This window comes from Carassius gibelio, chromosome A4, assembly GCF_023724105.1.
Source record: "Carassius gibelio isolate Cgi1373 ecotype wild population from Czech Republic chromosome A4, carGib1.2-hapl.c, whole genome shotgun sequence".
NCBI classification, from domain to species: domain Eukaryota; kingdom Metazoa; phylum Chordata; class Actinopteri; order Cypriniformes; family Cyprinidae; genus Carassius; species Carassius gibelio.
This window is the reverse complement of record NC_068374.1, coordinates 13,094,723-13,120,632: the sequence shown is the minus strand read 5'-3', so window position 1 is coordinate 13,120,632 and position 25,910 is coordinate 13,094,723. Positions and strand designations below refer to the sequence as shown.

The window sequence follows — 25,910 nt, the reverse complement described above, 5'->3', positions numbered from 1 at the left end:
GCTTATAAAGTACATATAATGCATAACATCCATAATCCTACCCAATACCCTAAACTTACCTTATAAACTATTAATAAGCAGCAAATAAGGAGTTAATTGAGGCAAAAGTCATAGTTAATGGTTAGATTAGGGTTAGGGTTAGCCTAACCCTAACCCTAACCCTAACCCTAATAGTGAGAATTGGAGCCTAAAATAAAGTGTGACCGATATTTTTCTTAAGGGGTGCCTTAGCTCCGTTGTACCCTTCTGCAGCTGAACTTCTGTCACTGAAATAATAATGTCAGAATAAATGTGTCATAAATCGTCAAATAGACAGTAGGGCAAGTGTGAGTTTGTGTCTGTGTGTGTTTATCTACAGTACATTTGTGTTTTTATTGCAGTGTCACATGAATCATTATTACTATCAAAAATTCCTTTAAATTCATAATGAATAATGTTTGTAAAAAGTACATGTAATTAATTATTTTTGTTACACTTTACTTTGAGGTGTCCTTGGTACGGTGTTATTATACATATATGTACTAGTAATATTAATTAACTACATGTACTTACTATATGGTTAGGTTTAGGATTTTGGTTTGGCTTAGGGTTATGTTATTATGTATAATTAATTGTCATTATAATAGTAAATACATGTAACGTGTAACAAGGACACCTTAAAATAAAGTGTAACCCATTTTTATCTATTAAGTCCAGAAAAATATTAAAAACATGATGACAGATGAACTTAAGAGCTTGCAGCCCTAAAGATATTTAGCATGAAGTGACTATTAAACTTATAATAAGATTAAAAGTCTTATTATTTTGTAAGTAGGCTGGTATTTCTGACATATGATTTGTTTTGCTTGTTGTAATTAACTTTCAGTGCTATTTACATTCAGGCCTGTTAATGTTAGTTTGGCACTTAAAAAAAAAATCACATATACAAAAAATGTCAAGTTAATATAGGATACTATTTTAATCTTTTTCTAATCAAAAGTAGATGTTGGGTTTAATGTTTCACAAAATAATGGGTTTGTTCAGGCTACTTCTGTATTTTATATTTCTGTTTTCTTCACATTTGAATAATGATCAAATGAGTTCAGCTTTGAGAATAAAAACCAACCTGTTTGTGTCTTAGTATCTTCATGTTTGTCTCTGAATGTTTCTTCAATCCTCATGTCTTCATTCTCCTCTTTAATAAACTCCATCTTTATAACAATATTCTGGGTGCATCTCAATCAGCTCTAGTTCAGTAGTCAGCACACTGGTGAGATAAAGTGAAAGTTAATGGCTTTAAATGATCTGATAAGCCAAATAAACACACACAAAAACAACTCTCAATACTAGCACAAAAAATAAAAACAATGACATGTAGAAAAGTTTATATTAAGTATTTATGAACGTATATTATTATATTTCATTTAATTTGTAGACAACTTATTTCACATTAAAACGTTCAGACTTTGCAGTTTGTAAAAGGTGTCATTAGGAGGTTTTGGGGCAGAGTTTCGCTTAAAAGTATATGTAACCCCTATCTCCCGGGTCCTCATAAAAAATAAAAAAAAATCAATAGAACAAAAAAAATTATAGAGAATGCTAGTGTTAGAAGGTTATAATTAATAATAAATTCAATTAAAAAAGTAGAAAGTACAGAGAAAGAATAGATTGTATAAATTGTTAAATCATTTAAACCAACAACATGTATGTGTGACGGTTGGGTATAGGAAACACAAGGAGAGGGTAAGATCCAATTGCAAAGTATGATTTAATAGCAAAAAGGGTAATACAAAATAAACAGTCCACGGAGACAAACAAAACAAAAGAGGGAACCGGATGAAACGGAACGGGAAACTCGGAGGAACGAGAAGGCAAGGGTAAGTCTCGGGAGACGAGAACATAGCACACAAAGGGTAAGGACTCCATACAAACAACAGGGAAGGACAGCTATTTATAAGGAGACTAATGACAATAGATTGTCTTCACCTCTGCGATTTACTGGAGTGCAATTACTGTGAAGACAGGACCAGACTAGAGGAATTTTAGTGCCTATCGTGAAGTGCCTAAGAGAAGTGAGCTCACTAGGGAACACCCAGGAAAACAGAGACTGACAGCGTGAAATTACCCCCTCCCCTACGGAGCACCTGCCAGATGCTCCACCTGAAACCCAGGAAAACCCAACAGATAAAGAAGTTAGGAGGGAGGTGGAGCGGTGGCGGACTAGAGGGAGGGACGGAGGGTCAGAAAACATAGTATACAAAGACAGGAGAACCAGATAGAATGGGAAGACAGAGACAAACAACCAGGAGGAATGGAGAGACAAAGACAGGACAACCAGGTAAAATGGAAAGACAGAGACAGTAGAACCAGATAGAATGGAAAGACAGAGACAAACAACCAGGTGGAATGGGGAGACAAAGACAGGACAACCAGGTAAAATGGAAAGACAGCGACAGGAGAACTGTAACACAAAACAAGGTGTCCAGGAGGGTGGTGGACCGGCGGAGGTTTAGGGGGAGGGACGGAGGGCCAGGTCCAAAGAAGGAGACAGACAGAAAAACAAAAGAAAACAAAAACACAAAAACATGGGTCCATGGAGGACATAAAGTGATGCCCACCCGGGCGGAGCAGAGGACCACCACACCCATGTGGTCAAGGCAGAAACCCCCCCCAGGGCGGAGCGGAAGACCACCACAACTGTGTGGTCCAGGCGGAAGCCTTCCAGGGCGGAGCAGAAGACCACCACATCCTCGTGGTCGATGCCGGATTCCCCCAGGCCGGAGCGGAAGAACACCACGTCCTCGTGGTCGTTGCCAGAATCCCCCAGGGCGGAGCGGAAGACCACCACGTCCTCGTGGTCGATGCCGGAGTCCCCCAGGGCGGAGCGGAAGACCACCACGTCCTTGTGGTCGGACCAACGGGAGGACGAAGATCACCAGTGACTAACCTTGTCTCTGGAAAGTCCATGGTACCTAGTCCTGACTCTGGAAGGTCATCAGTGACTAGCCCCAACTCTGGAGAGTTCTATGGAACCTGACTCGACTCTGGAGAGTTCACTGGAACCTGACTCGACTCTGGAGAGTTCACTGGAATCTGACTTGATTCTGGACAGTCAACTGAAATTTGACTCGACTCTGGAGGGTCAACGGTACCTAACCCTGACTCTGGAAGGTCGACGTTGTCTAACCCTGACTCTAGAGGGTCCATGAACACCTGACTCGACTCTGGAGGGTCAACCAGAAACTTACTCAACTCTGGAAAGTCAACGGACACTTGACTCAAATCTGGAAGGTCAACAGGAGCTAGCCCTGACTCTGGAGGGTCAACGGTAACTAACCCTGACTCTGGAAAGTTGACGGTGACTAACCCTGACTCTGGAGGGTCCATGAACACCTGACTAGACTCCGGAGGGTCAATCGGAAACTGACTCAACTCTGGAAAGTCAACGGGCACCTGACTTGACTCGGGAAGGTCAACAGGAACTAGCCCTGACTCTGGAGGGTCAACGGTAACCAACCCTGACTCTGGAAGGTCGACGGTGACTACCCTGACTCTGGAGGGTCCATGAACACCTGACTCGACTCAGGAGGGTCAACCGGGAACTGACTCAACTCTGGAAAGTCAATGGGCACCTGACTCGACTTGAGAAGGTCAACAGGAATCTGACTCGACTCAGGAAGATCAACTGGAACATGACTCGACTTTGGATGGTCAACAGGAAGTAGTGACTCTGGAGGGTCAACGGTAACTACCTTCCTCTGCAGTGGCTCCGGGCTGGCGGCCATCTTGTGCAGTGGTGCTGACTCCGCAGATGAGACGTGAACAGTCTTGGGAATCTCTAGGATTTTTGACAGTTTGGAGAAATAGTTCAAAAATGTCACTGCTGCCTTCTCGGCCATCTTGGGTGTAGGCGCTGAGCTGGCGGCCATACTGCACGGTGGCGCTGGACTGGTGGCCACTTTGTGCTTCAGGGCTGTGCTGGCAACCATCTTGCCCCTTGGTGCTGGGTTGGCAGCCATCTTGTGCTGTGGCGCTGGACTGGCGGTCATCTTGTGTGTTGGTGCTGAGCTGTTGGCCATCCTTTACTGTGGCGCTGGACTGGTGGCCACTTTGTGCTTTGGCGCTGTACTGGCGTCCATCTTGCCCCTTGGCGCTGGGTTGGTAGCCATCTTGTGCTGTGGCGCTGGATTGGCGGCCATCTTGTGTGTTGGCGCTGAGCTGTCGGCCATCCTGTGCAGCGGTGTTGGGTTAGCGGCCATTTTGTGCAGCAGCACAGGACTGGCAGCCATCTTGTACAGCGGCGCTGGCACGGCCGATTTGCGTCTCCTCTCCCCTCTCGGGTCATAATGGGGAAATGGCGGATCCCAACCGAACCCCAGGTCAACGGGAGCCCACAGTGGAGATCGCTGCCGGACCTCCTCTCGATTGCTTGCTCCGGAGCGACCTCCCCTGGTCCCCCGGAACACCACTAGACGAGAGCCCTTAAAAACTATTTCTCTCCCGCTTGCTGACTGGGGAGGAAATGGTAGCAGACATACCGCTGGATCTTGTTGATGGAGTCCTTCTGTGACAATTGGGTATGTGAAACACAAGGAGAGGGTAAGATCCAATTGCAAAGTATGATTTAATAACAAAAAGGGTAATATAAAATAAACAGTCCAAGGAGACAAACAAAACAAAAGAGGGAACCGGATGAAACGGAATGGGAAACTCGGAGGAACGAGAAGGCAAGGGTAAGTCTCGGGAGACGAGAACATAGCACATTGAGGGTAAGGACTCCATACAAGCAACAGGGAAGGACAGCTATTTATAAGGAGACTAATGACAATAGATTTACTGCACCTGTGCGATAAACTGGAGTGCAATTACTGTGAAGACAGGACCAGACTAGAGGAATTATAGTGCCTATGGTGAAGTGCCTAAGGAGAAGTGAGCTCACTAGGGAACACCCAGGAAAACAGAGACTGACAGTGTGACAGTATGTCAGACCCTATTCCATCTACGTTCCTAAAAGAGGTGCTTCCAGAAGTCATAGATCCTCTTCTGATTATTATTAATTCCTCATTGCCATTAGGATATGTCCCCAAACCTTCAAATTGACTGTTAGCAAGCCACTTCTCCATATCTCCATACCAGGTCTCACTTCCCCATATCGTCACCCCACTTCAGCACTGCATTTCACACAAGCCTTTGTCTGGACTTATCACTGTTCATTGCACACAGCTGTTCCCACTTACAGTGTTTGCACCTGTCTATATATTCCCTGGTTGTTTCTGTCATTGTTATGGAGTCCTTGGTTAATGTCACCCTGCATTTTCGTGTTCCCTGGTTAATGTTGTGTTTCTGGTTTTGGATTGCTTATTTGGATCTTGACCTTTGCTTGGCTGGATTTATTGGTTTTGGATACTCTATTAAACACTACATTTGGATCTACCTGTTTGTGTGCGTTCCGTGACACTTACCAGTGACACTTACCATCTGATCATGTTGTATCTCTCTATTAGTGCTTTTGGATCTTAGTACTATTGGATCTATATGTCCTTTTTTTTGGACCTACAAAAATGCGTCTTTATTACCAAAATGTCCAGGACTCTGGATTTTCTTATTTCTGTTCCTCTGAATATCTGACAATTGTCTCACAAATGTGTTTAACTCCCTTGATTTTCATCTCCACTCCTTTAAAAATTGTAATATTGTATAATGAGCTCAGGATCTGTTGAGCAGTAAATACTCGTGCATGGTTTTTTCAAGTCATCTCTTCTTATTGTTGACCTGTGATCGATTGCCAAGTCTGTGTTTTTTTCCACAGAATTGGGCTACATTTAAACTGTTTCCATGTTTTCCCAAGTGGGTAGGGTGGCCAAACGTGCCATTTTTGCACGACACATTCTGGCCAGGATTTCTATATTGCCTAAAATATCCTTTGGTTTCCTGTTTTCATACGTAATGACCGTAATGATTGTTTGACCAATAAAATGCAGAAATTGTACATAATCGACCAATTGTGGTGCGTGAGAAGGTAGGATCTGCAGAGAACGGTCAAAGCGATGCAAGTAGGTGTACATTTTAGTGTTGGACTGGAAGCAGCACTGAGCATACTGATTGGTGTCTGACAACAAAGTAACGTGAGAAATCCTGGCCAGGATGTGTCCTATGAAAATGGCACGTTTGGCCACCCTACAAGTGGGTGAAAGGTCTCATTCTACCTATGATAAAATGTTCAGCACCTAAACATAGTCCCAAGCAACTCTGCAACTAAAAAAAGTAGCCGGTGTAAAAAAGTAACCCTAAAAGTGCTACTGCAAGACCTGGAGATCAGCTCAGTGTATTTGAAACAGGTAAAACTCAACAGTTTAGCTCTAGGGGAGCTGGAAAATGAGCATTTTTTCAAAAATAGTTGAGTGTTCCTTTAATATTTTCAAGAAATGGCTCAAAACATATCTTTTTCATCTTAATTTGACCCTCTAACTGCATCACTCACTATTCTAATGCTACTTCTATTTTTTTATTAATTTTGACACTTTAACATTTACACTCTATTTCTATTCTGACTTACTACTTTTATTTAAAAAGAAAAAAATAGCATTTAAAGGGATAGTTCACTCTCAAAGTAAATTTTGATATGTTTTAGCTTACCTCAAGGACATCCAAGATGTAGGTTTTCTTTTTTTCCGCAGTATTTTCCATTTTGATATTTTTAGGTCAAACCGTTCTTGTCTGTGACTCACATAATGGATGTCTATGGTCACCACCTCAAAGAGCATGCACAGAGGAGTCAAAATGAAACAATTCCCCGTCGTAAGTACACATTGATGACCTAAGACATGAAACAAGCGGTTTGTGTAAGAAAACGAACAGTATTTATATCGTTTTTACCTCTTGTACACAACCATGTCCAACTGATCTGAGTGCGCGAATGCTTCCTGATGTGACGTGCGCACCCGCTTTGACTTAGTCTGTGCAAGCGTGGAAAGCCCCAGATGTGCTCTCTCGCGCATGCACATCACTCATTGTTTACTGTTTACCACACGATACGCCACCAATCTGCACTGTCTGAAATATAATGACGTAATTGCAATTAATTAATTTGTTTATAATGCACCCTATGATTGTTGCGATTATAATAAAAATACAACACATTACTTACTCTATTGACAGCGTGCCATTGGGTCCCTCTGGCATTGGACATCGCCTCCAGTTTATACGTGGCAAACTAAACACAACGTGCAAAACGCTGCGACTCAACAGCGGAGAAAACTCAGGATCTTCAGTCAGGCAGGTGTGTGATGTGATACTGTCAATGTCCTCGTCGTCATTTTAGTTGTTCCATTCGTGACAACATATGCTCTCCACTTCTGTTGGCATCTCACAACACTTGCTACTAAAACACCACCAATTTTGAAGAGATCTCTGTCTCTCTGAGGCTTGAAGACGTGCTGCAGCGGATCACTCCTGAGTACTTGGTCTGTGTATTCTGGTTCAAATAAATATGGTTGTGAAAAAAATTCAACGTTGTCTATGGATATATTGAAAACGTCTTCCATTGCAATTTCATGTACGTCTAAATATGTTTAGATCTTCACAGTGAAAGGTAACACTTCCAATATCTCTGTGTAAACCAGACAGTAAGTGTAAACAATGAGTGATGTACACGCGCGAGAGATCACTTCCGGCGCTTTCTGCTAGCACAGACTAAGCAGAAAGACTAATTTATATTTCTTTACGTTTTGATAAAGACTTTAATTTTTGCTGAAACGGATTTGTTAAACTTTGGTTCTTTTTGTTATGCTAAGTCCCCATTCCTGCATCGAATTGCCTTAGACTGAAGTTGCTGTTTTACATTTATTTTTGGTTTATTGATTTATTTCCCCCTCCAATAATTGACTATTCTCTCTTCCACAGTGCTGAGTGCCAAACTTGGTGGTGTCTGTGTTCTCAGTGGTGGTGTCTCTTGTGTGCTGTTTTCCCTTGTTTCTTATTTTGGGGTTTGTTTTATCACGTGTATGTGAGTTCACGTATGATTGGGGAATCCTCCCCTCAGATCTCACACCCCTTGACCCTACCCTCTCCACTGGTAGGGCCTCAGCACTCACTTCCCCTATTTTAGGGTGTATGGTATCTTGTTTTCTTTAGTAATTGTATGAATAAAATTGTCTTTTAACGGAACTATGTCTCTGGCTTCATGCATAATTCAAACCTGTGTGCTTTTTTGTATTTTGGTGGTTTAACTATTGAGTTAGTCAAATCCTACTCTCGGGGTGAAATTCCCTGGGTGGCGTTTCCGGTTTAAGTCCTACTCGCTACAGATCCTTCCTCTCCTATAGTAGAGAATGAGTGGAACTATTCCTCAGGATCTATAGTGCACAGTCTGATGCAATGCTTGTGTGTATTTCATACCTCATAAAAGGTATGGAAGTCATCCTTCGAATACTTAATCTGCCATCAGATGTGCAATCTGGGTTATATGAAGCAACTATTGCAAAAATCCTGTGTAAAGTGTTTTACAGCTGTTTAGATATGAGAAACACCATGCAAACAGTCAACACCTGGTTATTTCAGACAATTTTGAACTTTGCCAGGATGTCTCCTTGGAGAAAATCACACACATGGTCACCTGGTATAGGTCCTATCTGGTCCACACACACAGTCAGAATTCAACCTAAAACCAGTTTCTTACACCTACAACAAACCGCAACTGACTAAAACCGGCTTGATGTATGCGGGACAAATCTGGCCCAAATAACCTCTGCCATTGCCAGAACTTATTTGGCCCAGATGAGGCCTGGAAGTGTACAAAAACACCAATTCTGCTTCACTGAGATCTCATTCATTAATGCTGAATTTGTCAACTGTTAGATGAAAAACACAAGGCAGGATGAACCCATTGCTATTTTGCACATACACATAGACTATAGAGCATGGACCTTTTACTTTTTTCTGCTATTGCAGGCTCATTTTGTAAATGTAAGCTATTAATTTAAATTATAGACCAGCACAAACTGGGTGCTTAATGCAAATGTAATTAGCGACATTTATTAGGTGATTATGTTTGTCCATCTATGAAATGTGTCTCTTTGTGTAGAGATAAATAAATTATGTTAATCACTGTCTCACTTCAGTTTGATTGTGTATATTTGCTAAGACACTGATTCACAGAAAACAGTCTTGAGCTTTTGGTTTTATTTCTCATCAAACACAAAACTGGTGTAAAATAGTGAGGAATTCCAATTTTAAACAATTTTAATCTAAACTGTATTTTTTTATAGCACCTTTCAAGAACCCAAGGACGCTTTACAAAATAATGCAATGAATTGGCAAACAAAATAACAGACAATCAGACAAACAAGTGTTGACAACATAGAACTACAGATAATTAACAACAAGAGGTCATGCAATCATATGGTGAACATCAATTATGTCAAAAAGATGGAGAATCAGAAAGGTAAATGAGTTATTTAGAGAACAAAGTGAATAGATGAGTTTTGAAACTTAATTGTCTGGAGAGAGGAGGCAGCATTTTTAAGCTATTTTTTTTTTTTTTTTTTTAATTGGCTCCACTTCCAAAGAGGCACAAGTTCAAGGCGACTTTATTTAACATGTGCCGTGCACCAGGGCAAATGCATTTGTTCCCTGGTTTATGAATGTCCTAAAGACATGCTGCATTTTTTTCCCATCCAGATTTAACATAAACTTTTCTGATTGGATAGTTTAAATGGCCCACCCCGGCGTGAAAACACCCCCTCCTCCTTGGCTTTTCCCTATGCCTGTAGTTGACATTTAGTTATATAAAGAAAAACATAAGGAAAGAAATATGTTAACAAATATAACAGTGCAGCAATAGATTGAAAAAACTTTTTATAGCATATTGCAAATATGCACAGATGGCCCTAAATATCCTGAAGCAGCAGCAGTATATATAGGCCTACCCCAATTCAAAAATGAAAATTTCTAAACAGATAATATATCTATTTTTACTACAGAGACAATAGCTATATTCCTAGCTCTTCAGTGGATTGAAGTAGAACCAATAAGATCATTTTATAAAGACTCCCTTTGCAGAGTTTATTTAAAATAAGACAATCTGGTTTTATGGTACATTTTCTGTGGGTACCATCACGTGTGTGGAAAGAAATGAGGAGGCAGACCATCTGAAACTTGCACAAATTGCTATCAAAAATATTTAATGAAATAATTATTTCCTTAAAAGAAAAAAGACTGATAAATAGAGTTCAGGATACGGTTGTATTAAATAAAATGTTTTATTTTGTTTATAGAAAAGAAAACATGTTTTTAATTGGCTATAGTTCTCAAACAAGCAATCATTATGCGCTCCACACTCCTATCCAGTAGATGGCGGGAATGCACCATTAACCAACCCCCATTGACACCAGAAGAAGAAGAAAACGCCCTCTTTTTTGTTCCGCTCAAGTTCTACAGCTGCAGGCTTGGATTCAGTGAGAGCTGAGTAACAAATCACTTTCAGGAGGAACCGTGAACAAAGAGTCCTCAAGCTTTCGGACGCAGCCGCAGAGAGTCTTCTGAGGAGAGGTGAGCTGGTCTCTCATATTTAAACAACTGTAAAACACTTCACACAGTATTTTTGCGACAATAAACGAGTTCGTTTCTGTCATCTTTTCATCGAGTAAGCGGTTTATGCGTTTTCTGACTTAGACATTTAGCAGCATGTGCGGAAACATGTCAAGTTAATTAAGAATTGAGCGAGTTTATGTTTTTGTATGTTCGTGTAAAATGATTGTTTCAATGTATGCAGTGATAATGTTCCTGATATTCTGCAAAATCCAATGCAAAAACCATAAGCAGTGCCCAATCATTGTTTTAAAGTATTTTAATTATTACAAGGTCGTAGGAAATGCAAAATGAAAACAACATTTGGGCAATTTTTTACATTTAAAAGCAAATTTAAACTGTGAGACGGTCCTTTAGGCATCATGTGGGGTTATAATAAGTCAAAGCATTCTCAGGGGTAAATATACAACTATGCACCTTGGCAGTAGTCATGGGCAAAAATATCAGTTTCATGGTATCCCACTATTGCAGGTTGCCTACAGCTCTAAAATGTGTTATCTTAAAATGTCTTGGGAAAAAAAAAAAACTTCTATTTTGATCAGGAGTATTTGTAAAAAAAAATAATTTTTCAACTAAAATATCTACTGATTTGTGGACTTTTTGCAGCTTTTTTGATGTGGATGATTTATTGCTAAAGCTACTGCTACCCTGAAAAGAAGAAAAATAAAGAAAGAAATGTTAATTAAACCTAATTCAGTTAAATTTTTATTTATCTTTTAATTAAAGTACTCTTGCAAATACTTGTTTTGAGTATAAATATGTATATAATTACATGTACCTCATTGGTGTAATTTAGTAATAGCCCAATTTGAAGCAAAAAAGTTTTTTTTTTTTTTTTTTTAAACAAACTTAGTGAAAGTACACTAAATAAATATCAGTGCTGGCACTCTATAAATGTGAGAGATATTAAAGCCTTTTTTTTTTACCTTCTGCCAAAACAGATTATTTACAATTTCAGCTACTAAAATAGTTTTGTTTTGTATGAAATGGCAAAGTGATTATATTTTGTATCATTATTTTATTACATTTACATTTAATCATTTAGCAGACGCTTTTATCCAAAGCGACTTACAAATGAGAACAATAGAAGCAGTCAGGTCAACAAGAGAACAACAACAGTATACAAGTGCCATGACAAGTCTCAGTCTAGTATAGAACGCATAGCCAGGTGTATATACATTTTTTATTTATTTTTTTTATTAAATGAAAAGGAAAAGTACTGGTGTTAGTAGGTTAAGTGCAGGCGAAAAAGATGAGTCTTTAGATGTTTCTTGAAAATGAGTAAAGACTCAGCTTTACGAATTGAGATCGGGAGGTCATTCCATCAGCTGGGCACAGTCCAGGAAAAGGTCCGTGAGAGTGATTTTGAATTTCTTTGGGATGGCACCACAAGGTGTTGTTCACTTGCAGAGCGCAAACTTCTGGAGGGCACATAAGATTTAACCAGTGAGTTTAGGTAAGTTGGTGCCGTGCCAGTGGTCGTCTTGTAGGCAAGCATCAGTACCTTGAATTTGATGCGAGCGGCTACTGGTAGCCAGTGTAACCTAATGAGGAGAGGAGTAACATGAGCTTTTTTTGGCTCATTGAAGACAACCCTCGCTGCTGCATTCTGGATCAATTGCAGAGGCTTGACAGTACATGCAGGAAGAGCCAGGAGAGCATTACAATAGTCCAGTCTGGAGAGAACAAGAGCTTGGACAAGAAGTTGGGTGGCTTGCTCTGACAGGAAGGGTCTAATCTTCCTAATGTTGTATAAGGCAAACCTGCAGGACCGGGTCGTTGTAGCAATGTGGTCTGTGAAGCTTAACTGATGATCCATCATAACTCCTAGGTTTCTGGCTGTCCTTGAAGGAGTTATGGTTGACGAGCCCAGCTGTATAGAGAAGTTGTGTTTAATCAATGGGTTAGCTGGAATCACCAGGAGTTCAGTCTTTGTAAGGTTAAGCTGAGTGGCCAATTTTGAAGCCAGATTGGTTGCTGTCCAGGAGGTTGTTCTGTACAAGGAACATAGAAAGCTGGTTGAACACAGCCCGCTCAAGTGTCTTTGCAATGAATGGAAGAAGGGATACCGGTCTGTAGTTTTCAAGAAGCGCTGGATTTAGAGATGGTTTCTTGAGCAGTGGGCTTACCCGAGCCTGCTTGAATGCTAAGGGAAATGTTCCAGAGTGAAGAGAGGAGTTGATAATGTGAGTAAGTGAAGGTATGACTGAAGAAGAGATCGCTTGAAGGAGGTGAGTGGGGATAGGATCAAGTGGACAAGTAGTAGGATGATTGGACAGGAGAATTTTGGAGACGTCCATCTCTGAGAGTGGGGAGAAGGAGGATAAAGAGTGTGCATCAGTCATTGTGAAGTTTTCCTCAGTCTGTGGTGTGGAGAATTGTTCACTGATGGATCTTGTCTTATTTGTGAAGAAAGCTGCAAAGTCGTCCGCTGTAAGAGTCGATGGACTCTTACAGTGGAGAAATGTTTATATCATTTTTATTCATTAAATATACGTTTTAGTTGATCAATTTAGCCTTATAAATGTGCGTTGTAAGACGCATACCCAATCGTTTGTGTGGAGGTGGAAACTGAAGCATGCTTTACGGACATAGAGGCATCAGTGAGATCACTTGTATTTGTAAACATTTTAAAATATGCTGTAATTTTTGCTCATAAAGGTAAGAATAATTCAGCATTCAGATCTGTTAAGGATCAACTTTTATTATGTGTGCACTCACAATAGCAACAAAATGTTGTGCTTTTATAAAATACAGAAAAAAAAACTAAACAAAAATAAAACTGAATGCTTTCTGCAATTTTGGTTTTGAGCAGGAGCGCTTCTGATAAACCGAAACTCAGATTGCCTCACTGACTTGACAAACATGTCATCTATAGAAAGCTTTAAATTATTACTCTAAAATGAAATTATCATTCTAAAATCTGTAAAGATGCATTTCATTTAGAGTTTCCAATCAGGCAATATTACATATATATATATATATATATATATATTAATACATTATTATTATTATTATTATTAGGTTATGTTATTATTAAATTATAATTTATGTACAATGCAATAATTTGGCCTTCACCTGACATAATATTGAACAAAGTTTGCTTTGTTGCTTGTGGGCTTGACTTTGTTTAAAACAGAAATATTTATTTAAATTTCTTTTTTATTTATAGAAATTTACCAACCCACCCCTCTGAACTTTTTTGGGGGCGCTATTTTCCACTAATACACTGCTGCTCGCATGCTCTGATGATAACAGCTTTGTAAGACTATGAGCCCTATCATACACCCAGCACAATGCGACGCAAGGCACAGCGCAAGTGTGTTTGCTAGTTTCAATCCGGCCCCGTTCGCATTTTTCCATCCAGCGCCATGTTGTTTAATTAGCAAATGCATTTTTGTGCATTCATTTGTGCGCCCATGGGGGCGCTGATCTAAAAAAGAGGTGTGTTCAGGCTATTTTAAGGACATAAATATAAAAATTTAATGATGGATAGTCATTGCGTGTATTAGAATTAGGCTTGCTACTTATTTGATTTGATTACTTATAATGATGAATGAAATTGGCTAATTAACTGAACAGTCGTGCCAATACAGACACACCTATCTTAACTCATTGCGCGGAGCTATTTAAAAGCCTGTGCTGCTACTTGATCCCACACCTTCTTCACTTCAGGAAGCTTTGGTGGATTCCTGCTTGTCCCGTGGATGATCTACTTGCGTGCTTTAACTACGAGCATGAGCAGATCGGTTTCTTCACTTGAGAAGCATATTAACTTTGCTGTCAACAAATTCCGCCATGTAAATAGTGATTTGCCATGTCGCGAGCGCATCTTGCTCTTAAAGGGAATGGGAGATGACACACTTATTGGTTTATTGAACGTTACGCCCATACTTAAGAGAATAGGAACAACCCATTCAAAAAATGTGCCCTGGCGCACAGACTGGTTTTCCATCGTCAAAATAGCAAAAGTGGATTTGGACATGCCCTGAGTGCACCTGCACAGTGCGCTTTAAACTTTACGTTTTGATCGTTAAAATAGGACCCTCTGTTATTAGGAAAATGTGTAATAAGTAAAATCTGATCTGATTGTTATATTTTGATGTATTTTTCTGTCTAATTTTGTTACTTTCAATAACACTTATTAAATTTGGATTTTTTTTTTAAAATTCAGTATCATTTAAAATTTAGTAAAATTTAAAACTCTTACAAAAGTACTTGGTAAAATTTAACATGATAATTTTTAACAAAGCATTTTCGGTCTTCAGCAAAGTGCATCCAGACTGTTTTCACTGCATCCCTAAAAATGATTTACAAAAATACAACACTATTTCTGAAGCCCAATTTTTACTTCTGAGTCGAACCTACACCGTAGCTAGAACCTAAGCTCGTAGCACGCGTCGCCCATGGCGCAGTCTGACATGCACCTCTCCAAAAATCTAACAGTATGTCAATTCTACACGGACAGCAAGTGCTGTGATTGGTCCACCATGATACACTTCTTCTTTGGCTTTTTTCATGGTACTACAGGTTACACAAGCAACATGCCCGTGGACACTGCAGACTAGTGTTTGCATGTGTACTGCACGTCGATGCTGACAATGACACACAAGTCAGTCCCTCCAGAAAAACGCAGATTATGTTTGTGATTTTGCGGCAGGTTTTCTTAAAAAATGTGATGGAATATGCGGGATATTTTTGCAATCTTATTCGATGAAATTGCGGGAACTTGCAAAAACTGCGGTTTGATGAACCCCCCCCCCCCAACACCCTGTTCTCACTAGTCTACTACCTTACTGTAATGAGTCATTTCTTATGACTATCTATGATAAGCAAGCATACTAAATCACAGAATATTTAAGTAGGGATGCACCGAAATGAAATTCTTGGCCGAAGCCGAATAATAATGAAATGCTTTCGCATTTTTTCCATTTATTTTGCCAATCTGTCACCTTTTTCAGTCCTTCTGAGTTTGCAGGTATGGACATGAGATGCAGCACTAAACAGTATCTCACTGTTGGTGCGTGTGCATGGAGCAGACAAGTACCTGCAGAATAGTTGGAAATTTTGTTGCAGTTTTCTGACAGTTGCTCATTTCAAAACGAACAATGTCTTCAAGATAATGAAATGGTTGAAACCCAGTGTAGGCCTACTATTTTACTACACTGAAAATAGTTAAATTTTCACAAAATACATATAAAATATAGGTAGTAACACTTTACAATGTTTGTTAACATTATTGCATTAACTAACAATGAGCAATACATTTGTTATGGTATTTATTAATCTTCGTTAATGTAAGATAATAAAAAAATATTTAGTTCATGTTAGTATAAGTGCATTAACAATTTTAACAAATAGGCCTACCACTTTTGATACTTTTTAATTCAGAAATTACAAATGTGATACTTTATTTTAATACTGTATTAGTAAATGTTAACATTAAGATTAATAAATGCTTTTAATAAGGGTTTCATTGTTAATGTTAAAAATAGAAAATACTTATAAAGTGTTACCATAATCCAAAATATAAATAAAATCTTAAATTAATTTCCCATACAAGGAGCCACTTCCCCCTTGTTGCTTTTTTTTTCTTTTCTTTGTTTTTTTTTTTTTGATGACGCGTCACGCATGCGGCGGACGGCGGTGCGACACTAGTGGCTGGTGTTGCCAGATTGGGTGTTTTTTCGCTACATATTAAGACCCGTTTACGGTGTGTTTTAGCCGGGTTTTCGCCTGGAAAGCTCTATAGAAATCTGGCACCCTATTGAACGAAGTTAACCTGAGAGAGCGCAGTGTTGCCAACTTAGCGACTTTGTCGCTAGATTTAGCGACTTTTCAGACCCCCGTAGAGACTTTTTTCCAAAAAAGCGACTAGCGACAAATCTAGCGACTTTTTTTTTGACAGACCTTACTTAGTCTCTGAGACTCTCCGACACTGCCGCATGAGCTCTCTCTCTCTCGCTCTCTCCCAGCGTGCACACACGCCTCTCTCTCTGTGCATCTGTTTTGTTCGGCGAGCAGAGAGGAGCAGCACTTTCAGTTAAAAAATATATTCTCTTGCTTCTAACTCTATTCTACATACAAGTATAGCCGAAATCACAGTACAATCATTATCTTAATCTTATGTGTTTGTGATTTCATTAGACATTGTCATGAATAGGATTTTAGTGCAGAGATTAACATCTTTGAGAGCTGGTTATGTAGTCTTAATGGACCGCGTTTCATTCATTATAATATTAATTCCGTTGTCGGACAACAGAAACATTAAAATATAATAATTAAAAACTTTTATTGAAAATTTTAGCTGACTTAAAATGCATTACATGAGCACAGAAAGGGCAAGATAATATGACGCACTTACGTCATGAATATGCTAATTAGCGTGTGACGTCATCTAGCGACATTTAGCGACTTTTCAGGCAGGGTTTAGCTACTTTCCATTGAAAGAAGTTGGCAACACTGAGAGAGCGTGCCGTTCACAGACACCAGAATGAACAAGTTGACAGTAACGTTCATCAGGCATTAATACAGCACGTTCAGTTCACGTTCGCCCAAAATATGAACGAGTTCATTCATGAACTATCATTCAATGAACGCGTTCAGGCACAACACTGCCCATCTAACTGTTGAGCGGTCGAGCTTGTCCTCTGTCTTGTAAATGGGTTATTCTCTTGGAGTATCTCATCGAACATGTCAGACAGCGAGACTGTGCGCGGCTCATCTGTAGTACGAGCCCGTTTACTCTCTGCTCTGTTTTCATCTACTGCGCTGTGCATCACCTGACCATCTCCATCACCTAGCGGCTTTCCCAAATCCAGAACAATGTCTGCAAACGGCCGTTTTTGTCTCTTTATCTGACACTTTTTAAAGTGCTTCCACACTGCTGACAAGTTTGCTGCATAAAGCGCGTGCCTCTCATTCTACGCGGGTTATTTGATTGCGTCATTAAAAACGTCATTGTTCGGCAAAATTTATTCAGCCTTTTTACTTATTCGGCCGAACACCGAAAGTGTTTTTTTGGCTATTTTCGGCCGAATAATTTCGGTTGCCGAACATTCGGTGCATCCCTATATTTAAGTTCTCATTCTGTTTTATTTAATTAACACATGGCTCAAACTTGCAATACATTAAGTCAAACAAGTTCTCTAGCTTTACAAAAGGAATATTCAACAGCTTTTGTAAAAATGAATACAAATAAAATATACACACAAATATACAAATGCTGTTTTACAGGAATTGCAAAGTGCAATCTCTTACTGCAACGTAAACTATTTTACATACTAGTAATCCCACCCAGCAAAAACTCGTTGAAAAGACGTCGAAAAGACGTCATTGGCAGTCGTCTAAACAACGTCAAAATTTTGTTGAAAAGTGAAAGGTGAAACGACGTCTTTTTCAGGTCGTCAAAAAGACGTCTATAAATAGACGTCCAAATTACGTTTAAATGTGGTTGAAAAGTGAAAGGTGAAAAGACGTCTTTTCCAGACCTAATTACAACCATTAATTATTTGTCATATTCCTAATTAGTTAAAATAAGACAATTCACAGTATATTGACACATTTATTGACACATTACATCTTTCATGTAAAATCTTGATCACATCTTAAGCTTCCTTTGATTAAACAGAACGTAAAAACAGTAATATTGTGAAATATAACTACAAAAATAATTGTTTTCTATGTGGATGCATTGTAGAATGTAATTTATGCCTGTAAACCAAAATTTTTAACACAATTACTCCAGTCTTCAGTGTTACATGATCTTCAGAAATCATTATAATATACTGATTTGCTGCTCAAGAAACATTTCTGATTATTATCAATGTTTAAAACCGTTGTGCTGCCAAATATTTTGTGGAAACCATTACATTTGTCAGTATTCTTTAATAGACCTTGCAAAAGAGTAGTATTTATTTAGATTTTTTTTTAATCAATTTAAAAGTCTTTACTATAAACTTATCAAATTAATCCATCTTTCTGTATTAATATAATTTTTCAAGACAATAAACTATGACCAATTATAACATTAGAACAACCAAAAATGTAAATTCTGTCATTAATTACTTACCCTCATGTTGCCCCAAACCATGTTGCAGAACACAAATTAAGATATGTTTTTAACAGATGCCTTTTGTACGCAAAACAACAACAACAGCAAAAATAATCTATTCTGAAATTATGACTCCCCAATGGATTTTCACAAAAGCACCAAAAGCGCCAGCTCTCAGGCCAATGCAACACTGATGCATCATGGTGCTTGTGTGAATGCGTTATTTTATATTTAAAATAATTCTCATATTTCATTAAAAAGTTCTGCATTTATGTTTCAAAGATGACCAAAAGTCTGGCTTGGAACAACATGAAGATGAGTGAGGAAAATCTTTGGTTTAACTAACACGTTTGGTAAATGGGGTTCCCACAGGGACACCAGTAGATCTCTGCCTGATCTCTGATCTTCTGCTTCTTCTGCTCCTTCCTCCATCCCAATTCTGGATGAATGAGCCACGGCAGATGTTTCCACTTTGAATGCTTTAGCCTCGCTGTTCTTTCTCTAGCATCTAAAGTGAGAAAGAAAACATTAACTAAAATGTAAATTAATAATACAAAAACAATGGTTGTCCAAAATGTACAAATTAAATTGTACTTCGTTCTTCATGAGGGATTATTAACTAATCAGTATGTCAGGGGTTGTCAACTCTGGCCCTTAAGGTAAGACTTAGGTCTCTGCAGAGTAAAAGCGGGCGTTTATGACTTAGTGTGTGTATTCAAACTGCTGGGTGTTTCTAAATCATGCAACCTAACCCCACCCATAAACCTACCGTCACTACGTCAGCCAATCAGGTATCATGATCTAAAAACACCCTGATCTGGTAACTCCCATTACTTTCCTGTAGAGACCCATTACTTTACTGTCCTGCTTGGCTTAAGGTCCACTGTCATGCAGAGTTTACGTCTCAATCAGCTTCACAGTTCGCAAAGTTGTGAATATATTGTGTACACAAACGTAGGTACTGGTAAGCACTGTGGCTCATTATACACTGGTGGCTATTTCTGTCATCATTGTACAACATCATTACTGACATTAATGCACAACAATAAAACTGATATCTTTCTTTTAATGCTATTTACAGCACATTATGATAATGTGCAAGATTTAATTAATAAATTAATTGGAAATGTTTACTAGATTAGACATTACCTGTCTAGTGATATGTTTATGCTGAAATATATTATTGGTTTGTGTTTTAAAGTCTATTACATGTAATCTTATAGTGAATTATCAGTGCACCGTAAAAAGAAAATTGTGATTGAGGCAGCCCTTCACCACTGACTACTGAGCAACGGACCTGAGTGAAACACACCCAGAGTTTACGTCCACACCTGATCACACTCACCTGTCTGTGACTTATAGTTAGTAAAACTGAAGACCTTGATTAATGTGTTCATGTGCGCTGCACTAGGTTGGTGTAAAACTCTGCATGTAAAAGGACCTTGAGAGACAATGTTGAGATCTCCTGCAATATGTTCTGAACATGCACTATAAAGAGGGAATGACTTACAACACTGGTGTCCAGTCCTGGGCTGGAGGACCACCGTTCTGCAGAGTTTCTGCTGATCCTTGATCGGCTGCTCGGGTCTGCTTAACTGGGGTTGGAGCTTAATTATGAAAAAAGAGAAGACAACCAATATTATAATGTTAAAAAGTTAAACAAGGTTAAATAATTTGATCCATAAATATGCATAACATCTGAAAATGCACAAAGATGACAAGAAAGAACTTTCAACACTGAAAAATAAGAAGCAATATTAAGTCACACATGCATTTTCTTTTCTTATTATTCCTCTTGCAGTAAGTTACAATTACCTTGTGGTTTATCAATGATTTACAGTCTCTGAAATAGAAAAGATCTATCAATGATGAACTATAATTTACCCCGTTAGTGGTGAGCATAAAATATTTATTTTAAATACATTTTTAAATAATATTTTCTATTTCTCTTCCATCTTTATTTGACCCTCTAACTTTAACACTCACTATTCTAATTATATTCTTTAAAAAAAAATCTAACCACCTTTCTAATATTTTTGTATTATATTTTCTTTTCATTTATTAAGCAATTGTGTGCATGTGTGTATGTGTAAAGACCTCTAACTAGCTTGCTCTATTCTTTTATTTTTTATTCTATCTGTTTTCTTTTTATTTATTATATTAGTTAAAATCCCATGCTACGTGTACTGTGTTAACCTAACTGAGACTTGTTATAGCACTTATATATCGTTGTTCTTTTTGTTGTTTTTGATTGCTTCCACTGTCTTCATCTGTAAGTCACTTTGGATAAAAGCGTCTGCTAAATGAATAAATGTAAATGTAAATACATGATAAATCTGACCCTTAAACATTTGAATGGTAGTGTATGTTTGAGGTATTACTTACTAGTTATGTTTCATAATGTCTAAAAATGTTCTTCAGCTGGATACATGCATGGCCATCAGCATGGAAGAATCTAGAACATAAACATTGTCATTCTGTCAATCTGTCAAAGCCAACAATATTTATTATACAATGCCATGTTTATTATAAATAAACTATAGACGGTTTCATCGGGCGCACGCGCCTGGACCTAAGTTAACTTCCGGTCTGTGTTGTGTATATCGGTCTGGCTGCGGTGCCATCTACAAACACAGTTAAAGTCAAGGTGATGAGTAGACTGAAGTTGGGCTCAGGTGGCTGTGCTGCGGGATGTGTTTCCCATACATTTATTTATTTTTGGAGACTCGCAACAATTTTAAAACTGATCGATTTTCAAAAAGGCTTCGTTAAATAAACATGAGTAACGTTACGTAACGTACTGCACGTTTAATAATAATAATTCCTTACATTTATGTTTAAATATCAAAACGAGGCACGGGTGTTTTTATATCGCTGTATTTCTGAAAGAAGACGTGCATGTTATATGCGTGATAAAGCAGCGTGTGAGCGTACCAGCTCTGCTTTGTTTACAGCTGTTACTGGGGAAACCTCTATTTCTCGCGCTTTATGTCTATGCTTTAAAACATCTCCTGCTGGCAAATAATGAATTAGCATTTTCATTAAGTCCGCCTGATCCACACATAAAACACATTTTGTTTGTTATCAAAAAATATCTACTCTAGAGGGACTTGGCTGTTGTTATTGATTCTATTTGGAGTCTACCGGAAGTTAAGTTAGGTCCACAAAAGCGCTCACGCGCATTAACGTTTGTTTATGTTGATGCCGTTGAAACCGTCAGAGGTGAAATGCAGAAAAGAAAATTAATTTACAGATTATACGAAAAAATTAAAAGAATAATAACAGAATTTAAAGTTTTAGGTTTACTAACCGATTAATACTCTTACAGTGTGGACATCAAAATAACTAACAGGCAAACAAACACACACACACACATATATTATGAAAATATTATATAAACACACACATATATAAGAAAATTACAGATTCATGCTGATTTAGGCGAAATATATTGTGAAAAATGCACATAAAGTTACCTCTTGTAGTTAGCATTACAGTTGAGATGCTAACGGACTTTTTCTGAAGACACTGAAATTTCTATAAAGTACATTTTCAACGAAAGCGTGTCATTTATATGAAAGAAAGTTTCAGGGACACTTTTATGTAACATTTGTGTAATTTAGGGATTAAACTTACCTCAAATTAGTGAAAACAATCATGAGAGACAGCGTCTGTTCAGCTGCTTGACGGTTGAGCTGAGCCCCGTTTCCATGGTGACTCCAGTACAGCGCGTGACCATCGTGTTTTTTAAAATATATTTAACAGTGCTTCAGACATGATGTCTAATATATTTCTTCACTAGTTTATGTTAATGGCTTTGTGGTGCGAAATAAAAGTTTTTTTTCTGCTAAATTTGGACTAAAGCCCATTTACATCTATTTTTGGGCTAAATTTGGATTTAAAAAAAAAAAAGACGTCAAATGTCGCTTTTTGGGCTTAATTTGGACCAAATCCGACGGACCAATCTAAGACCAATATTCAACGTCGCTTTTTGGGCTTAATTTGGACCAAATCCGACGGACCAAACGAAGACCAATTTTCAACGTTGCTTTTTGGGCTTAATTTGGACCAAATCCGACTGACCAAATGAAGACCAGTTTTCAACGTCGCTTTTTGGTCTAAAAGATGGCCATGACGGGCCGACTTGATTTAGACCAGAAAACGACGTCCAAATGACGTCTGGTGCTGGGTGGGATATACTTACAACTGTAAGGTTTTGGTACTATTCTGTAACAAAAAAAGTACAATCTTACAACTGTTGAGGTGCATCAACTTCTGAATGAAACCACAACAGTCCACTGTGAAAATGAAAGTTAACTGCGTAGCCTTTAACACTGGCCTATCATTCGCCATCCTCATCCCTCTCTCAAAATAATTTGCCCCCACTGTCATGTAACACACCGGGTAACTGCTTCGCGCGGTCTTTGGCACTTATTTTTGTTTGCAGATGAGAATGATTTGCGTCCTACACCGCGCGGTTCGCAGATGATGTTCACGTCGTGCAATTACGTCACTTCATAAGGTTCCCATTGGGAAATAATGGCGATTTACTTGTGTGAAGTAAACGTAACATTTTTCAAATTTCTGCTAAGATATATGTGACTTTTTTGCAACGAAAATTATTATTATGAAATCATGCTACCTCCGCATATTTTGCTTCCTGAAATCGGCAATTTATGCGGTGAAAGTGCGCCGTATTTGAAAAAATGCGACCCCCGCATAAATATGCGGCCCTTGGCTGATTATGCATTAAATCACGCAATCGCTTAATCGCTTTTTCTGGAGGGACTGACAAGTAGAAATAAAAACTGATGCATAGCCTATGGCATAAAGGCTACAGCGTAGGTCCAACACAGAAGTATAAATCAGCCTTAAGGAACTGGTATTTTAAAGATAGAATTTGGAGTGTGTAAATTTAAATCTAAAAATGTAAATGTGTAAATTAGTTTATAATAATAAGTAAACTGTTGTTTTTCCACACAGAAATTCATGTTCAGTGTAGCTCATCCCACAACAGTCACGCTATTCACCAATAAATGCTGGAATATTCCCATCAGTTTACAAGTGAAAAGGAACATCAAATCGTCAAGAAGACCGAGTTCATTAAAGAAGACCGAGAGAAGATGAGAGATTCAGAACCCTGCAGAATCAAACACACTGAAGATACTGGAGAACAAACAGGTAGGTGTTTATTTTTAAAAAAAATTATAAAATAAAGTTTCAGTAAAGACATTTATAACTAAAAATAAAAAGTCACAGACTCATCATTTTGATAAGCTTCTGCAGTGTCACAACATTTATTCCTGTACTGTGAGTTGCATAAATTTCAGGATCTTGTATTGGTGATGGGAGAGTCAGACCGCTGTTCAAAGTCTTCTACAGCCCAAAGATTCTCATGAGTGAAGTGAAGTGACATACAGCCAAGTATGGTGACTCATTACTCAGAATTCATGCTCTGCATTTAACCCATCCAAAGTGCACACAAACACAACCTGAACACACACACTGTGAACACACCCGGAGCAGTGGATAGCCATTAACGCTGTGGGTTCGGTGCCTTTCTCAAGGGCACCTCAGTTGTGGTATTGCCAGCCCAAGACTCGAACCCACAACCTTAGGGTTAGGAGTCAAACTCTCTAACCAATAGGCCACAGCTTCCCAATCATTGGGTTAAAGGTCTGACTCTGGACTCTGTGGTGGCCAGTCCATGTGTGAAAATGATGTTTCATGCTCCATGAACCACTATTTCACAATTTGAGCTCGATGAATGCTGGCATTGTCATCTTGGAACATGCCCGTGCCATCAGGGAAGAAAAAATAATTGATGGAATAACCTGGTCATTCAGTATATTCAGGTAGTCTGACCTCATTGTTTGGGCACATAACATAATCATTCATGCAGTAGTAATCCAGTGGGAGGATCTTAACTATTTTCCTTATTTAAATCCAGGTGTGACTTTTTTTTTTTTTTTGGTGGTGGTGGGGTGACGGGCAGTGTATCTATATATTGGGGTTCATTTTTATTTCCTTTCATATTTCTCTGTTTTGTGACTAATTAAAAATAAACCAATTTCATTACAGAGTTAAAAGAAGAAAATGTGGAGGATGAAGAATTGAATGAAGTTGAAGAGAGAAATCATGTCAAAAGTAGAGAAGGACCTTTGAGTGGCTCTCAAACTAAACAGAAAAGTTTAAAGAAAAGAGCAAAGAAATCTTTCACCTGCACTCAGTGTGGAAAGAGTCTGACAAACAAAACAAGTCTTGAGCGTCATATGAGAGTTCATACTGGAGAGAAACCGTACACTTGTGATCAGTGTGGGAAGAATTTCACACAATTATCACACCTCAAAGTTCACATGAACATCCACACTGGAGAAAAACTGCACACATGTGATCAATGCAGCAAAACATTTTTTAGAGTTTCAAACCTGAAGGAACACCTGAGAGTTCATACAAAGAACAGGCCACATTCATGTCATTTGTGTGGAAAGAGTTTCTCATTTCTACAAAATTTGAAAATACACCAGAAAATACATACTGGTGTGAGAGAGTACATGTGCTTTGAGTGTGAAAAGACTTTTACTACATCGGACGGTTTAAAACTGCATGAAAGGATCCACACCGGAGAGAAACCTTACAAGTGTTCACGCTGTGACAAGAGATTCATTCATTCAGGACATCTGAAAGCACATGAGAGGATCCACACTGGAGACAAACCGTACAAGTGTTCACACTGCAGCAAGGGATTCAGTCAGTCAGCAACTCTGAAAGCACACGAAAGGATCCACACTGGAGAGAAACCTTATCAATGCACTGCATGTGGGAAGCGTTTCATTCAATCATCTGGTCTACACAGACATAGAAAAAATAATCACAGTAAAGGACAATTTATACTTCTGGGTCGAGCCTACACCGTAGGCTATGTGTAGTATGGCATAGTCTGGTGTGCGCCTAACACCGCGTCAAGTCTACACGGACCGCAAGTGGTGTGATTGGTTTGCTAGAACCCTGCTGCCTGAGTTTTGTGTATTTTTATGTGCACTTTAATACATTTTAATATAAATAATTTAATAACATTTTATATAAATTAAAACAAAGCAAAGAACGAGTACCTTATCATGTATTATACTACATATACTAGCTGCATTTCCAGACAGAGAGAGACTGAGTGGATAAGAGAATGACAGCTAGTGTGTGTATTATAATTATAATTAATAAAACTTACTTGTTCATAACAAAATTGTAACTGCTGTGAATATGCTGATTTTATGGTATTGTTGAACTGAGAAAT

At 38.5% G+C, this 25,910-nt stretch overlaps 2 protein-coding genes and 1 long non-coding RNA gene across 4 annotated transcripts in view; 2 read left to right on the top strand and 1 right to left on the bottom strand.

Annotated features, from left to right (window-relative positions):
* The window catches only part of LOC127969170 (GTPase IMAP family member 8-like), a 451,440-nt gene that overhangs the window by 145,772 nt on the left and 279,758 nt on the right, over positions 1–25,910 (top strand). The gene's annotated exons all lie outside the window — the stretch shown is intronic.
* Positions 10,403–25,865, top strand: LOC127969510 (zinc finger protein 239). Its single transcript, XM_052571525.1, has 3 exons — positions 10,403–10,527; positions 23,603–23,800; positions 24,701–25,865. Exons 2-3 carry the CDS (start codon positions 23,656–23,658, stop codon positions 25,546–25,548), a joined length of 993 nt encoding a protein of 330 aa, XP_052427485.1. The 5' UTR covers positions 10,403–10,527; positions 23,603–23,655; the 3' UTR covers positions 25,549–25,865.
* On the bottom strand, positions 18,117–21,076 carry LOC127970061 (uncharacterized). Its single transcript, XR_008156497.1, has 3 exons — positions 21,005–21,076; positions 20,130–20,226; positions 18,117–19,127 (listed from the first exon to the last, which is right to left on the bottom strand). It is a non-coding gene; the product is annotated as an uncharacterized LOC127970061 (long non-coding RNA).